At 41.5% G+C, this 16,980-nt stretch overlaps 1 protein-coding gene across 15 annotated transcripts in view; it reads right to left on the bottom strand.

Annotated features, from left to right (window-relative positions):
* THADA (THADA armadillo repeat containing) overlaps positions 1-16,980 on the bottom strand; it is a 368,672-nt gene that overhangs the window by 156,131 nt on the left and 195,561 nt on the right. For all 15 annotated transcript variants that reach the window (XM_055377797.2, XM_004029147.5, XM_055377798.2 and 12 more), the window contains one exon: positions 8,874-9,042. In XM_055377797.2, the coding sequence (XP_055233772.1) occupies positions 8,874-9,042 (169 nt within the window). The remainder of the gene's footprint in view (positions 1-8,873; positions 9,043-16,980) is intronic.

Raw genomic sequence — 16,980 nt, 5'->3', positions numbered from 1 at the left:
CATTTACAGAAGAAGTGGAGGCACAGAAATTAAGTAACTCACCCAAAATAACACAGCTAGTAAGCAGCAGAGCTAGGATCTAGAGGGAGACAAGCTGGCTCCAGAGTCCACTCTTACCTACTACCTGAAAGGACCTTTCTGAGCACATGCGCCCAGCTTTTGTGTACTTATTAACTTAGAAATTATATATTATTCTATTAATACATTATGTACATTACATATCAAACGTAAAATAATAGCTAAAAGCCAGGTACACCTGTAGTACCATCTACTCTGGAGGCTGAGGCAGGGGGACCACTTGAGCCTAGGAGCTCAAGGCCAGCCTATGCACCATAGCGATACCCTAGTCTCTAACAATAATCATAATAATAATAAAACAGGATGCGATAAAAGAAATAACACACTAACGTATTCTTCCACATATATTATTGTCTTGCAAACCCCACTTTGAAGGCTACAGGCCTATAGAGCCCAAACTGCTTGGCCCGGCATTTGTGGTCTCTCACATGCTGACCTGCACCCACCCTGCCATTCACACATCCTCTCTCCTTGACACAACAGGCTGGTTTGCTCACTGCCTCCTGCAAACACTTTCTGATGCCCTCCTCCATGCCTGGGCTCATACCATGTCCCTTGCCTCAAAAACAGAAAGCTAGTTTCAAGGTTTATTCCAAGGCCCAATGTTCCCCTGAAGCCTTCTCTGATGTCTCCAGTCCATCCTGGTCTTGCCTCTCAGATGTGTGATCTCGGCCACATGCATGGTGCACATAACATGTAGCCACGTATTTCTGTGTAATTGTCTGCAGTGTCAATGGTTTATTTTCCAGGTAGCTCATAAGCTTCTTGAGAGCAGAGAATATGCTATAAATTTTCTTTGTATCCTCCACAGTACCTGACATAGTATGTACTTAACTTCTCAATAAATATTTGCTAAGCAGAAGAATAAACATTCTCCACATTTACTCTACATCTCTAAGGCCCAGGTCCAGAGGGTTAAGGTAAAGGTCATACCAGAAAGCAGAGGAAGTAATATGATGGATACTTAGCTCTTTGCCTAAGCTCATCAGAACCATGACAGACTGACCGTATTCACGGTGATTCCAGAAGAAAAGGGTTTCAGAGTCCCCAGCAGTCCTGGCATCTATAGTATGACCACCTCACTTTAGGGAGCTCTTAAGTTTCTAAAGTAATGGCATCCCTCCTGGCCTTGTTTATCCACTACTGCCCACTCTGTTGGCACTTTCCTATGGGTAAAGATAGTCTCAAACATGCAGTTGGTATACCTGCTTACAGATGTCTGCAGCCAGCACAGTTTCAGAAGAAAATATGTCTACCCTTTACCTTTATTCAAAAAATAAGAAAGTTTTCCCATGTCTTGTGATAGAATTTTGCTCAAACGTTTCCAATGACGACTATTCTGACATGCCAACTGCCCTCCTCTCCTATCTATTCCTGATTCCCCTTAGCCTACTCTACTTGTTCCTTTGTCCGCAGCAACGATTACCTTCTAACAAACTATCTAATTTACCTATTATATTTACTATAATAAGTTCTGATATGTTTTATTGAATGTTTATTTCTTGAACATTTCTTACTGTCTCCCTGCTGCTGAAATATAAGTGCACTGAGAGCAGTAATCTTGGAGGGCAAGGATGTGTCTCTTCTGTTCTCTGATATAGTCCAAGCACCCAGAACAGTGCTTGGCACGTAGCTGGTGTTCAATTAGCAGTCGTCGAATGAATAAATAGATGACATCAAATCCCATTTTACCCACAACCCGAAGGCCCCAGAGAGAATCCTTCTCCCCTGACAGTATTCCTTTTCCTCATCCAGAGAAGCAGTATACTACAGTGGCTAAATGCACAAGCTCAAAAGCTTCAAACGATCCTGGGCTTGAATCTCAGTTTTGCTTTTTACCATTTAATCTTGCATAACTTTAGTGAAATCGCACAACCCCTCTTGTTTTCAGTTTTCTCACCAGTAGGATGGGAATAACACCTATCCTCCAGAAGAGGCTCTGTAGGAACTCAGTGAATGGTACATCACACATACACACATACATCACATACACACACACTCTATCTCTCACTGAAAAAAAAATATATTTTTCCTCTTTTTGCTATTAATTCCCCTACTCTGATCCTGAACAGTTACAAACACCTGAGGACACATCAAATGGCAAATCTCTAAGTTTCACATGCCCCTGACTGATACTCTGAGTTCTGAGCACTTCAAAACAGCAGTACATTGCTTGGGGAACAACCACACAGTGCAGTACAGTCAATGCTCCAGAACCTGGCAGCTAAAAGCTGTCTCCAACACCCAGCAAAAGCTCCCTAAGTAACAGACACCAAATAAAAGCTTTTGGAAGTTTATAACGAAGGGATTAATTCATCTTCAAAAGTAGCATTTTAATTAAAAATGACTTTTTTGGGCTTATATCCAGAAAGGAATATATTGCCAAAAGGTAAGATTTAACAAGGTTTAGTCCTTTCTTTAGTTTTTTTTTTAAGAGCCCAATGCTTCCCAATCCTTTTCACATCAAGGCACACATAGAAAGTAATCTTTCTTTGGCACTCTGGGATAAAACCAACGATGCTGCTCCCAGCTGCAGGTGACTGGCTAGAGGCTCCAGCCCTGCCAGGCCACACTCAAGACTCCCTGAGAGCTGAAGGAATCAATAAATACCTTGGCACATCCATAGCCACGCCACTGGAGAAACTCTGCCTTAACCCTTCTTGGACTGGGGACCTTTCTAGCAACTAAAGATTTTTCTCCTTTCACACTAACACAAGTCCTCAAAAAGAAAGAATAAATCTGGCCACCTGACAAGAGTGAGCATTTTCTTTAAATTATGACTCATTCCAGAAAAAAAGCACACAGACCAGAAATCCATTTATAACTTACAGCATCAGCATAGTTTCACGCTTTTGTTTTTGATTTTCCATTCTGAAATAATATTTTCGACACATAAAACAAACAACAATGGAGACGGCCAACATCTTAGGTCGCCAAATGGAATCTATCAAGAAATGTTCCATTTCTGGACAGCTGGACTGTTTTATGTTTCACAATTTTGTAGTTTTAAGAAATATAAACGACATTAAAATTCTTAAAGCACTAAGGCATTGACTCATACGGTTACATTTTTAAAAGATGGAAATAATTCTTTTATATTTAATCACAAGTTTTGATGTAACAGTAATATTAACAGAAATATATATACATATCTTTTCTATAAATGTTCATTTGCTTCCTTATTTAAGAAACTCCATTAGAGTTGACACTTAAGGTTACCTCTATCACTGATTTTCTACTTGCTTCCACTGCTCCTGTCTGTAGAATAGAGTGAAGGACGGTTGGTTCCATTCCTGCTTCTTGCACAGTGACTCCTTCATACAACTAGCTGGCCGAACTAGCCTACCTTTACTTCTTTCTTTGTTTTCTGGTTTTCTTCCCGTAAAGGTAACGCTAAAGTCTACTCCAGTTTCCGTCTTCATGTGTCCCATCCAGCCCAACACTACTGTTCCCATCACGTAAAGACTCTGGCTCTACAGTAAACACAGAATCTATTGGGGTGCTCCAGACTCAAGCAGAAATGGCCTCAGTTTCAGTCTCCTTTTATGCCTGATGCCCTGTCTGGCATTGTATCTTCTGTCTCCTCTTCATTTCTGTTACTCATATGATCCCTGGTCCCCGAGGGCTCACTTGGCTTCTAATCCACAGCTCTCTTTAAGTTTGCATCAAAGGCAAACTCCTTGTGTTTTCACCAGTGCCTAGGACAGGGTAAGCAAGCTACAGTGTCTGCTGAATTAAATTCAGTCTTGACCACTTTCTCATGGTCCTATCAGTTCCTAGATCTAGGATCCATAACTCCTATGGTTACCCAAGTTTGAGAGGTTTTGTCAAACCCTTAAGGATGATAGAAGGTGGGGCAACTATGGACTTGGCTATAGCCTAGGTCCCAAGGGAGGATCTGTATTTCCAGATACAGATTTAGTAGCATTAAATGGAAGACCAAAGAGAAATGATGACAGAGACATGAGTGGAGAGGGGAGGGTACAATATACCTTTCACAGGTCGCAGCTTCCCTGGGTTTCACTGACTTCTTCTGTCTCAATAACACAAATAGATTTACTTTGTTTCCACTGTATCATAACATACCAAATTAGATTTAAGGAGAGCAACTGAGTGATAAAGTATATCTTTAGATGGATCCTTGTTTTATTTTCCTTAGCCATAAAAAGCTGTTATTCACATCAGAGGCAGCACATTCTGAAGAAAATAGGAACACAGGCTTTAGAGTTTAATATGTTATCTCAGCTGGGTGCGGTGGCTCACGCCTGTAATCCCAACACTTTGGGAGGCCGAGGTGGGGGGGATCACTTGAGGTCAGGAGTTCAAGACCAGTCTGGCCAACATGGTGAAACCCAGTCTCTACTAAAAATACAAAAATTGGCTGGGCGTGGTGGCAGGCGCCTGTAATCCAAGCTACTCGGGAGGCTAAGGCAGGAGAATTGCTTAAACCCAGAAGGCAGAGGTTGCAGTGAGCCGAGATGGTGCCACTGCACTCCAGCCTAGGCGACAGAGTGAGACTCCGTCTTAAAAAAAAGAGCTAAATTAAGAGCAACAGATCACCTTTTATTTGTACATAACAACAACAACAACAACAACAACAACAACAACAACAAAAGACCCAAAATAGACAAGAAATGAAAAAATTGAAAATTCAAACTCTGATTTCAAATGGTATACATTTTCTTATCAATCACCCAAAATGTGAGTTAAGTACCCAAGAATCAGAATAAACCCTTCCTCATGATTGGTGGCCAAGCTCCTCCTCAATGTAAGATTTTCTGAACTCCAATATGACTTCTTGAGAGTGATAAGTAACCTAGTAATAATGTTAAGTCCCCAACATGAAGAGTTTTGGCAACAAAAACAGAAGGTTAAATCTACTTAAAAGACAGAGCAGCCCTGCTAGTGATGTTCCCAAATGAGGTAATGTCCATGGCTCTTATCTAGCCTTTACTGAGATTTAATGTCATTTACCCCTGGCTCTCATGAATCTGCCGCATAACCTCACCTTTTCTAATGTGTGTTACTTATAACCATCTCAACACAGCAATTATGAACCTTTGGTTTTTAAAACGATTAAGAAATGAATCCCACATGTTCTTTTTTGCATGTGCTATAATTTGAGTCTTTCTTCCGTAGCCCCAGAAAATTCAGAGATCAGCATATTTCTTGTTTTCAAGGTATACTATAGAAATACTCTGAGATTTGATATATTTATGTAAACATTTTCAAAGCAGTCAAAATGTATAATTCAAGAAAATGTTCTGTGAAAGAATTTGTTTTCTGATTACGAAATGATTTCCTGCTTTTGAAAAAAATAACAACTTTATATTTATTTAGCTGGCTCTGGAGGTCCCATGGAGATGATCATTCCTTTCAATCCCTAACACCTCTTTTCCAGGTGCAGGCTTTTTAATGATTTCAAAGGTAGCTTTATGTGGAGAGCAATCTATAAGCTGTAGAAAGGAAAAAGAAAAAGAGCCCTTCCCAACTTAACCCCTTATGCTTTCCCCATAAAGAACCACAGGATGGACAGAACTAGGACAACACAGGTGTGACACCCAAATGGACATGCCAGAAAGACTTTCCACATCCCTTTGACTTCTTTTTCTCAACCAGGGTAAACCAACCTTGATAAAGGTAGGAATCTGTCTGACAAACATGAATATGATACCCAACAACCACATTTGCTGGCTTTTATTCAACAAGCCCTTCATCTCACCAACACTTAGGAACAAGAGCAACAGCCACAACAACCTCAGGGTTCTAGGGTTTTAACCTTTCCACAGGATTTCACATTTTATCTAGCAGAAGAAGTAAACTTGAGACTATCAAAAGTAGCCCAGAGACAGAGCAAAAGACCATGTTTTGTTGCTGGGCAGACTGGTGAAACCCAGCCAGACCCGCCAGTAGCACGTGTGGGAAACAAGGCTGGGAGGCTCATTTGCACAACTGGTGAGAGAGCCCAAGAAGCAACTCCAACCAAACTACTTGGATAAAGTTCAGCCAAGAGTGGATCTTCAGTAAAGAAAATCTGATGGCTGATCCCCTTGACAAGCTAGGCCTTCCTTCTAACTCAGATACAGTTCACACTTTGAAAAGGCTGTTCTATATTCCTCATCATTCCAGCCCTGCTCTTTTGAAGAAGCAGCAGAGTCTGACACAATCAAGAGATGTAAATTTTGAGCAAGAGCAAATGACAATTTTTGAGCCACAATGGTCCATCTTTAAGATCAAGACAATAACCCCTGTCCCTCTCCTCATCACAGGGATGTAGTGGAAACTCAAGGGAGATGAGTGCTCAAGAGTTTATATTAAAGAAACCACCTAAGACCCATAATGTATGTAACACAGACTAGATTATCTCAAACTGCAGTCTGGGGCTGTGCAATCTTTTCAAGAGGTCCACAAGACAAATTATTTTCAAGTGATGCCAAGAAAATAGTTTCCTCTTTTACTCTCATTCTCTCATGAGTGTACAGTGGAGTTTGCCAGAGGCTACAAGGTGTGTGATGATATCATTATATTGATGACTAATGCAATATGTGCTTGTAAGTCCTCGTGTTTTAATATTTTCTCAAGTTTACTTTTTTCTTTTTTGAGACAGAGTCTCACTCTGCTGCCCAGGCTGGAGGGCAGTGGCATGATCTAGGCTCACCGCAACCTCTGCCTCTGGGGTTCAAGCGATTCTCGTGCCTCAGCCTTCCAAGTTGAGTAGCTGGGACTACAGGCGTGCACCACCACACACAGTTAATTTATGTAATTTTAGTGGAGATGGAGTTTCGCCATGTTGGCCAGGCTGGTCTTGAACTCCTGGCCTCAAGTGATCTGTCCAGCTCAGCCTCCCAAAGTGCTGGGATTATAGGCATGAGCCCCCACACCAGCCTGTCTCAAGTTTACTTTCTAAATGAATATTGATAGACAAAACTCTCTGGGAGCTGCAACCCCTTTTAAGAGTGTAAAGAGGTCCTGAGACAAATTTGAAAACTGCCAACCTAGAACTTCAGTCCCACCCAAACCAGCAGTTCCCACTTGGGGGCTACCCACTGGGAGCCTTTATGTTGCTCTCTTTGCATGGGAGACTCCTTCCCTTTCTTTACTTGGCTAACTTCTTCAGTCTCTGCTTAGATGTCACTTCCTCTGGGACATTTTCCCCGATTTCCCAGACAAGTCTGGTGGCCCTGCTATGTGTTCAGCCAGCACTTAGCACACTACATCGTGACTGCCTATTTTCTGGTCCTTTTTTGTCCTTGGCTCCTTCAAGGCAAAAACTGACTTAGCTGCTATTGCGACTGTGACACAGTGAAATGTAGTAGGCATTCAGTAAATATTTGTTGAATATAGAAAACAACCAAGGAACGGCCAGGCACAGTGACTCATGTCCATAATCCCAGCACTTTGGGAGGCTGAGGTTGGCGGATCACTTGAGGTCAGGAGTTCGAGACCAGCTTGGCCAACATGGTGAAACCCCATCTCTACTAAAAATACAAAAATTAGAGACTGTGGGGACAGGGGGGGTACAGGCTGCTTGTAATCCCAGCTTCTCGGGAGGCTGAGGCACGAGAATGGCTTGAACGCAGGAGGCGGAGTTTGCAGTGAGCCGAGAATGCACCACTGCACTCCTGCCTGGGCAACAGAGTAAGACCCTGTCTCAAAAAAGAAAAAGATAGTTCTATCTTGCATTCTTATTACCTAGGGGGAATTAGTTATGAAATAATTAGTTTTCATTATAGTATAGGTTTATTAAAATTAATGATAATAATAACAATAATGACTGTCTATATATCTTGTGGTGTACCCGGCACTATTCTAAGCATGTTGTATGTATTAATTTCCTTAGGGTTCACAAAGTCCCTATGAGGTATATGCTACTATTATCCTTATTTCAAAAATGAAGACACGGATGTATAAGTAATGCGGGGTAGATCTGAGATTCACACCCAGGCAGTCTGGCTCCAGAGTTTCACCTTGTTAATCACTCCACACACTGCCTGCCATGTCAGCAGTGTCGATCTCAGGCTTATAACATGTATTGAGATCTCAAGGCCATCTCTCAACTCTGTTCATAAACCAGGAAGATGACCTGACATTTATTTTCCACCCCTAACCGCATGCCTATATGAGCACTATAGCAGCCATTTGAACAGGAGACCTCACCAATACTACCTGTCCTCAAGTTAGCGTTGAAATAGGGCAGTTTCAGTAAAAAGTCTCTTTCTCATTTATTTTTTGTATGTTATTCTTTTCTAGAAGAAATCTTAGGTTAAAAACAATAAACTTGTACATTTATTCAAAGTAATAAGTTTTTTTGGTAGCACAGAGAAAACAGGAAAGGTTCAATACTTCCACGTACTAAGGTGCTGTGCCACAGGGCAAACTCTTCCCTGATGTGTACAACTCTTCCTGTGCCTCTCAGGCTAACCTCTCTCAAGGAATGCTTTCAGTTTCACTCGGAATAGGTAGTAGCCCAGAATGTTTTGCAGGCATACTTGATGGAAAAGACAAAGTTTTATCTGGTTCAGAGAGGTGAGGCCAAGTGGGAGAAAGTATACTGTAGAAAACACAGGATGTATTGCAAAAGATAATATGAGAGAATCACAATGTAACACTGTAGTGATATTTGGGATGAAAAAAGTATAACTGGGAGATACCTGATCTTTTGGAAGTAGAAAAAAAAAGTTCTACAGATAAAGTTAAGAGGCTGTGTATCGAATCTTCACCAGCTAACAGTACATAAGAAACCAAAGTTCATCTTATGGTGTTCGACAGAAGTTACACAAAGCAACTTTACTTACCTGGAGAAGTGTCCCATGAATGTGGTTTTGCCGGAAACACTGGTCAGTGCAGCTTGGGAGTGTGGACAACAGAGTTCGAATGGTATTAGGAATGTGATCTATCATAACAAATGGGACCAAGGCACGAGCTGCCATTTCACGGGAGTGGTAGACAGGTGAGTGACCACACCTGGGGAGAAATAAAAACACAAGACCATTCAATAGTCATCTCCACATCTGTGACTTTGTATATACTTACATTCTATCTAGCATGGCCTGGAACATCCAGGGGTTAGGGGGAGACAGGAGCTGCTCCTTATCCCAAATGATGTTTTGTATCTGCACTAGTTCTACAGGTGACTTTGCTTTGGTTAAAAACATTGTTAGCATCTATAATTCTTTATCATGGAGATTAAATGTAGACAGGCTTGGGAATAAGACGATAAACAGGTAGTAGCAAAAAACAACTTACTTGTTAACTATTTATTGGGTATTTATGATAAGCAAAAGCACCATGATAAGTGCCATAAAAAAATAAGACAGTCACCATTGTCTTTGAAGAGCCCATACTTTGGTTGGCCAGAGGAAAAGTACATTTGAAAAAATGACCAAAAGTACGAGACAGTATAGGAAAAGTGAGAAGCAAGTGACCTTGACATTATGACTATAGAAAATCGGAAGAAGGATGGAACTCAGGAAAGCAAGCATGATTCAAGTAGGCCAAGAAAGATCTGAAGCCATTTCAACCAGGGGCAAAGTGGTATAAAGCAAGGCTAAAAATACTCAAGGTGTAGGTAGATGTGTTTGAATAACGCAGAGGTTCATCAATAACAGTAAAAGTTAAGGCTGAGAAGTGGGTCAGGCCATACTGGGGAGTGCCACGAATAGCATAGTACATGGTCTGAACTTACTGTTAAGAGAACAAGAGATGGACCTTCAAATCACCAAATCCTTGCCTCTGGGCTGACTCATACCCAAAGAGCTGGAATAAAAGCCAGTTCTTAAATAGTGAAAGTCCTGGACAAGTTATTTTGAGATTCTAGAAAGGTCATTGTAAAGGCAGGTCATCTAAAGGCCTCTCAACTTCATAAACAGTCAGAAACTGAAAGGCCATAACCATTTTGTTGAAACTGTGCACTTTAAAGCCTTCACAGATAGGAGACTGATTGATTGAGAGGAAAGTCCAATATGCTAAGTACCAGCTTAACTAAGTTCTTTACTAGAACGCTCAAGACTTCATGATTTTTCATCCAATTAAAAAGGTAACTCAACTTACAGAAATATCTTAGATCACAAGAATAGGGAAGGTCAGAAGATGGTAGACTCTGTAGGGGAAAAGAGATGGCCTCTTGACTGTTTTCATAACTAATCTGTGTTTACAAAGGAATTACTTGGTAAGAATTAGGCCATTAGGGCTACATGGCCATGTTGGCTCAGTAAGTAGAGGGACAGGGCCCTACAATAGCAATGTTTCTAACACCCTAGAGGTTATCACCAACATTTATTCTAATATGCTAACAGAAATACAGATACAATTTCTGTACAAATAGAATAGCCTGAGCAGAATTTCATCATGGTGTTGGGGGAGGCACAGGAAGAGGAAAAAGAAGTATGGGGTGTTTAAAAAAAATGTGTCTTTTTCCCCCAAGACAGTTACGTCTATTGGGTAGGTCCAGCAGCACATAGTTTCAGGATGGAGAAGAGGTCACCTCACATTATCTGTGGGAAAGCAGAGAGCTATGGTTACAGTAGGTAGCTGGACAGTTTCCACAACTCATCCATTTTCTCACTTATTCTTTTTAAGTGATTAAATGTTTAATCTGTAATTGGCAAATGCAGAAAAATGTTTGCTTTGGCCTATAGGAAATGGTGAGGGTGGGGGTCGGGGAGAAACTTCATTTGACCAAAAAACAAAAAAACAAAAAACAACTCTGAAAATGTTTTGAGATTTAATTAGCAAATGACCTCACTTAGTAAGGCAGTCATTTGTTGGAAGCTTCCCCTTCTGTCTGTCCCTGACCTCTCCAACACACACACTTTGTGTTACAGTGTGTTTTATGTTACCGAAAGGGCTCTTGTATATAAATGTTTCTTTTCAAATACAAATAACTCTGACATGGTTACAGATGTTTAGTTTCCAACTAGCAGTGACTGTACACTAAAGAATGCCCCTCCTTTTGCTCCTGACTTTTGTAAATGATGATTTCCCAAAGGATTCTGGCATCCATACAAGAGGAAGAATGGAAAGTGGGAAAAGTGCCAGTATTTTCTGCTTTTGGATACCCTGTGTTAGGGTGGTTTCCAAATGCACACAACCAGGTTAAAAAGCAAAACAAAACCTCTCCTCAAAAAAGTAACGCAATTACCAAAAAAGAAGCCAATTCTTGAAGTAATATTTAATTAAGTAACGTTCATTGTAAAGCAATGGTTAAATATTCTATCGCAAATTCTTTAGATGGAAAGATTAGATCATAGACAAATTTATATATATATATATATATATATACACACTAAGAAAAAAAATTAATAGGTTACTGTTTTGTCACCTACTGGCGGCAGGGAGGGGGTCTGATGAGAACATTTAGAATCTAGTGGTTATGAGAATAGAAAATTAGAACACCTGAATTTTCATTCTGCTTTGGACACTGAGTTCTGTGACTTGGACAAGTCACAGTAACCTCTCTGAGTCTCAGTACAGTTGAGAATGGTGGCAATGCTTTCTACCTAGTGGTCTGATATGATGTCTAAGAGAACACTCCAAGAAGGAAGGGCTCCAGAAATTCCAAGTTTTTACAGTGCACTGTGCCAGTGTCCAGTAATAGCATCAGTATACTCCAGAATTACAGGCCTGTGAGTAGCCCCAATAAGAGAATTAAGACCATGTGGTGAATTCTGTGCTGTTTTAAAAAGGTAAGACAACATGTTGATAATATGAAGGCAAAGAGGGTCTTTTTTTGGCCACTATTAAAAGTGATGAGGAAGAGTCTCAAGCCCTTCTGAAATAAATCGGATAGCCTCTGTCTCTCTAAGTCTCAGTTTCTTCCATAAAATAAAACAAATACACTTAAGGTCTCGAAGGTCATTTCTACTTTTAACATTCCTTGAAAATCAGTTCCTCTAATAGCCCTAAGCTATGTTCTAGGCCTGAATACTAGGTTCTCCACAGAATCTGCAAGGTACACAGACACCAGTGTCTTAAAACCTCTAGCCCTCTCACTTCAATAAACCCTTTCCATGTTCATTTTAATCACTTATTTATTGACTGCCTACCATGTCCTCAACACTGTGTGACACGAGACATGACACTTTTTTTTTTTTTTGAGACAGAGTCTCGCTCTGTCACCCAGGCTGGAGTGCAGTGGTGTGATCTCGGCTCACTGCAAGCTCTGCCTCTCGGGTTCACGCCATTCTCCTGCCTCAGCCTCCCGAGTAGCTGGGATTACAGGCGCCTGCCACCACGCCCAGCTAATTTTTTTTATTTGTAGTAGAGACGGCCTTTCACCGTGTTAGCCAGGATGGTCTCGATCTCCTGACCTCGTGATCCACTCGCCTCAGCCTCCCAAAGTGTTGGGATTATAGGCGTGAGCCACCATGCCCAGCCGAGACATGATACATTTTTAATAGGAATACTTGCATCACACAATTGTACAGCACTTGACAGTTGATAAAACACCTGCACACCTGTGATCTCTTTACTATGCAACATCCCTGTAGACAAAAGGGCATTATAAACCTAAATTAACAGATGAAAAATAAAATGAAGCTCAGAAGAATTCAGTGAAAACTCTGAGGGCTAAGTGTAAGCAATGCTCACGGCAGACTGTGATCCAGAGCTCTCTGGCTACCCAACCTGTAGCTCACACCTGGAAATCAAGGGAGCATAAAAATATCTCCTAGCTAACAAAAACACAAACTGTAATTTACACATATTTGGAAAATTTCTAAATGAGTGGTTTTTGTTTTTTTTTTTTTTTTAAAAAAAACATTTTAAGGATCATGAAAATATTTCAGAAACTAATGTAAACTATGGACTCTCTCACAAGAGGAATATATTTATGAACATACACACACAATTTCCCATACAGTTTCAGGTTCGTGACACACATCCAAAACCCTTGTGGGGGGAGTTTCCCAGACCCAGGTGGAGAACCTCCTGCTGCTCCTTTGCATACATCAATGACCACACGATGTGGCTGTCAGGTTTGTGTTCTGCTGCATGTGACACAGCAGTGAAGAACACTGCTCACAGGGAACCACCAGCTTAGAGGCAATATACAGCCTGCTCGTCACAAATCGGTGGTACCCATGCAGACATTCACAGCTGAAGAGTGGCACAGAAAAGTGAAGTGGGAGGCAGAGCTGAGACAATTTTCTGGAACAGATGAAGGATCTTCAAATGAGGGTGAAATACACACTTGGACTTAACACTTGAGGAACCAAGAAGAGTTCAGAATGCACTATTCTCAGCAAAAAAAGGACCATTCTGCTGAGATCATGCTGACTTCACCACCTTTAACAGAGTGGGGGCTAAGCTTTTTCTAAGTGTTCTCCTCTCATATCTACTCTCACAATCTGTTCTTTTTTTCTGAAAGGTTTCAAAGGTAAGTGGCTATACATCACCAAAACTGTCTCTGCCCACACACATCCGTAGGGACATCTACTGAGTACCTAGCACAGCACACACTTGGTCAGGTACCAGAGAATTGGAGAGAAAATCACTGCCTAGGCCACAAGCAACCTACAGTCTACTGTGGAAGACAGAAGAACCAGCCAATGATTCTCAGGCCATGAGAAGTAAACACAAGCTGCTGCTGCTGTGTAAGTGTGACACCTGTGTGTGGGAGTACTAGTCTAGGTGATCATGCCCAGCTCTGCCTAAGTGGGGAGAGGCAGGGGAGAGGCAGAGAGCGCTTGGGTTTGGCAAGAAAGAAGTCCTTTCCCAGGCCTGTGCCTTTCCCTGTGTGAACCCAAACTGCCCCTCAGGGCACCCAGACAAAAGGAAGGGAACTGAGATTAAGTCACCAGTATCTGCCAGGACTGGCTATGTGCTTTTGATACATTATTTTAATTATTTCATTAATGTTCATTCCAAGGTCAGTGTCATTAACCCTATTTTAAGATGAACAGAGTGAGGTGTCCCAGCATACTTTGGGTCATAAAACTAGCATAAAGCCTGCATTTTAATTAGGGTCTGTCTACCTACAAAATTCAGTCTTTCTAAGACTTTACAACGCAGTTGCCTCAAAATTCCCAGAGCCTTGGAAAAGCCGAATGTTTCCAAACATTCAACCTAATCACACTGAGGTATGAACAACTTAGAGAACCAATCAGTCTCTAATTTGTACACCATGAAGCAGAACAACGAAGATGATGCTGATAATAGCTAACATCTCCTGAACACTTATTAAAGACCAGGCTCTATATGTGGTACCTCATTTAAATCTGACAAGCCAGAGTGGCTGAAAGAAACTTTGTAGGCAATGTTGGGGAGGTATTTTTGAACTGAGGGAACTTTAAGGCTCAGTAGCACTGGGCGAGTCCCTGTATGTCACAGGAACCAGAGGCTTCAAAGTCTCCAAATGGCTTCAGGATCCAGCCAATATCCCCTTCCATCCTACCTCATTAACATAATTAACATTCCCCCAGTTCCTCCCCATTTCCTGGCCCACCTCCAGCCCTGAGTCTTATTTTTCAGGTGAGGCTATACCATATGCAAAACAGAGGCCCCAAACTTCTGTCAATGATGAAAAGGACCATCCACTTGCTCTAGATGCCCCTACTTAACCAAGCGGTTAGCATCTTCAGAGCTGGGATGAGTTCAAAAAAGCTATGTCGACCCTGACCCCACCCCCCCAACACACCCCCTAAAACCTCTCACTAAAGTTACTCAAGAACGCCAGCCATGCCATTATGGTCTGTTTGTCCTACAGCACAGCTGTCAGCTCCTGGGAAATGGTCATCTACTGACAATCCAAAGTTGAGACAACCCTATTTAACAGGCCATCTCTAAAGGCTGGGTGACACACAGCAGGCTGAAGCTCTGGATTATACTACCTTCAAAAAATCTTTTTTCTATGTATGTTTTGGCAAGCCAACTAGTGCCTTTGCACATTTCAGTTCATTCTCACTAGAGTAATGTCCTTTTACTCTTGTACTTTTACTCCTGTACTCCTGTAATGAAGAGGGGAACTCCTCTTCATCTTCTGAACTATGCTAAGGTATTACATTTTTGTTTAGAGACAGGGTCTCGCTCTGTCACTCAGGCTGGAGTTCAGTGGTTTGATCATAGGTCACTGCAGCCTTGAATTCCTGGGCTCCAGTGATCCTCCCACCTCAGCCTCCTAAGTAGCTGGGATTACGGTCGGGTGCCACCAGGCCTAGCTAATTTTCTTTTTCTTTTCTTTTCTTTCTTTTTTTTTTTTTTTTTAAAGTAGAGACAGGGTCTCATACACCTGGCCTGAAGTGCTCCTCCCACTCTGGCATCCCAGAGTGCTGGGATTATAAGCATGAGCCACCATGCCCGGCCTCTCCTAAGGTACTACCTTTTTTGTGAAACTTTACTGTACCTTCTGTGATCAGAATCAATCACTTCCTTCCCTCTGCCTACTCCAATTGCATATTTAGCTCTCCCATAGCAGCCAGTGCATCTCACTTACCTTCCCCACAGTAGCTCTCAGGCATCATCATGTCTGCTAGACTGAAATGACATTGAGAACAGAAACAGGGTCTTCATAGTTCTTTATCACAGAGCGCATAGGACAGGGACTTAAGAACATGCTCTGGAATCCAGCAGACCTAAGTTTACATCTGAGTTCTGACACTTACTAGTGTGTGACTTTAGATAAGTCAGTAAACCTAGGTTTGTACCTTCTATAAATGGGGAAAAGGAAGAGTGCTCATTTCATAGGGCTGTTGTGAAGTTTAAATGAAATAATGCATGAAAATAAAATGCCTAGAAGACAGGCAGGTGGAATAATTTGAAAATAAAACCTTTATACACATTTACAAATTGTTTTTCTCTAGTGTTCTTTGTCTCAACAACTGGCTGAGGAAACAGAGCCTGGCCTGTACCAAACAGGCTCCAAGTGCTCACAAAGGCCTACCCTCCTCCTTCCCCTCTAAATGAGCTGGAAAGGAGAGGAGGCTTGAGTTTCTCTGGGGCCTATTCACTTGTTTATGTGAAGCCCATTGGCTTTATTCTCCAGGTCCAGGGCCCAAGTCTATTTTCTGTCGACTCTACCGCTATTATACTAAGATTTCTTTTTCCTTTTTAATTCTGTGTGGTTCGTAGTTTCAAATCTTGCCTTCAGGAAAACATATATGTGTGGGTACGTGTGCATGCATAAAAGAGAGAAACCACACACACACAAAGTTTGTATCCAGTGAGTTGGAAAAAGCAGATATTTCTGCACGTCCTGTAACTATTAAATATGTTTTTGTTATAAATGTGGCATTCCTGAAGCCCTTTTCCACATTCTCAGGTGAGTTCAGTGATGGCCAAGGTTGCCAGATTCTCTACTTGTTCTTCCTATGCCAATATTCCATTCATCAAAGGATCTACCACCACCACCCGAACTAGTTGCTCCTTTTCCTGCAATTCAAACAACTAGCACATAAAAATTGCATTGACTGTAATCTTGCCCTCTGCATAGCTCAGGGATTTCTTTATTCAAATATATTTCTTGGAAGAGTAATGAGTTCGGAGCTTTTAAAGTTTGATTTTTAAAAAATCCTTGGTTTGGGTAGTAAGGAGAAAATAAGAGCTGTAGACAGTAGCTAAGCTAAAAACTGCACATTTCCAGACACACAAAGTAACTTCAGGTAGAATGTTTACATACGTTATCTATCGGGCAGCTCAAAGCTCTTTGCAAATTAATTCTAAGCAACACATTAAACCCTTAAAAAAATTATGAAGAAAGGCCAACAATAAGCCACAACAGAACATCTGAAAACTGTAGTGTGTGACCACTTGAGACAAGCCCAACCACAGAGTCTAAGCCTCAGAAAAGCATGCTTTTGAGGACACCTTCACATTGCCTCCCAGTGACCCAGGCTGACAGGCCACAGGCTATTAATTCCAGGCTGTGAAATGTCAGCTGCTGGGAGCTAGAAATCAGCCTCCATCATC

Source organism: Gorilla gorilla, chromosome 12 (assembly GCF_029281585.2).
Source record: "Gorilla gorilla gorilla isolate KB3781 chromosome 12, NHGRI_mGorGor1-v2.1_pri, whole genome shotgun sequence".
In the NCBI taxonomy this organism is placed as follows: Eukaryota; Metazoa; Chordata; class Mammalia; order Primates; family Hominidae; genus Gorilla; species Gorilla gorilla.
The sequence above is the reverse complement of the archived record's forward strand: the minus strand, read 5'-3'. Positions and strand labels throughout refer to the sequence as shown.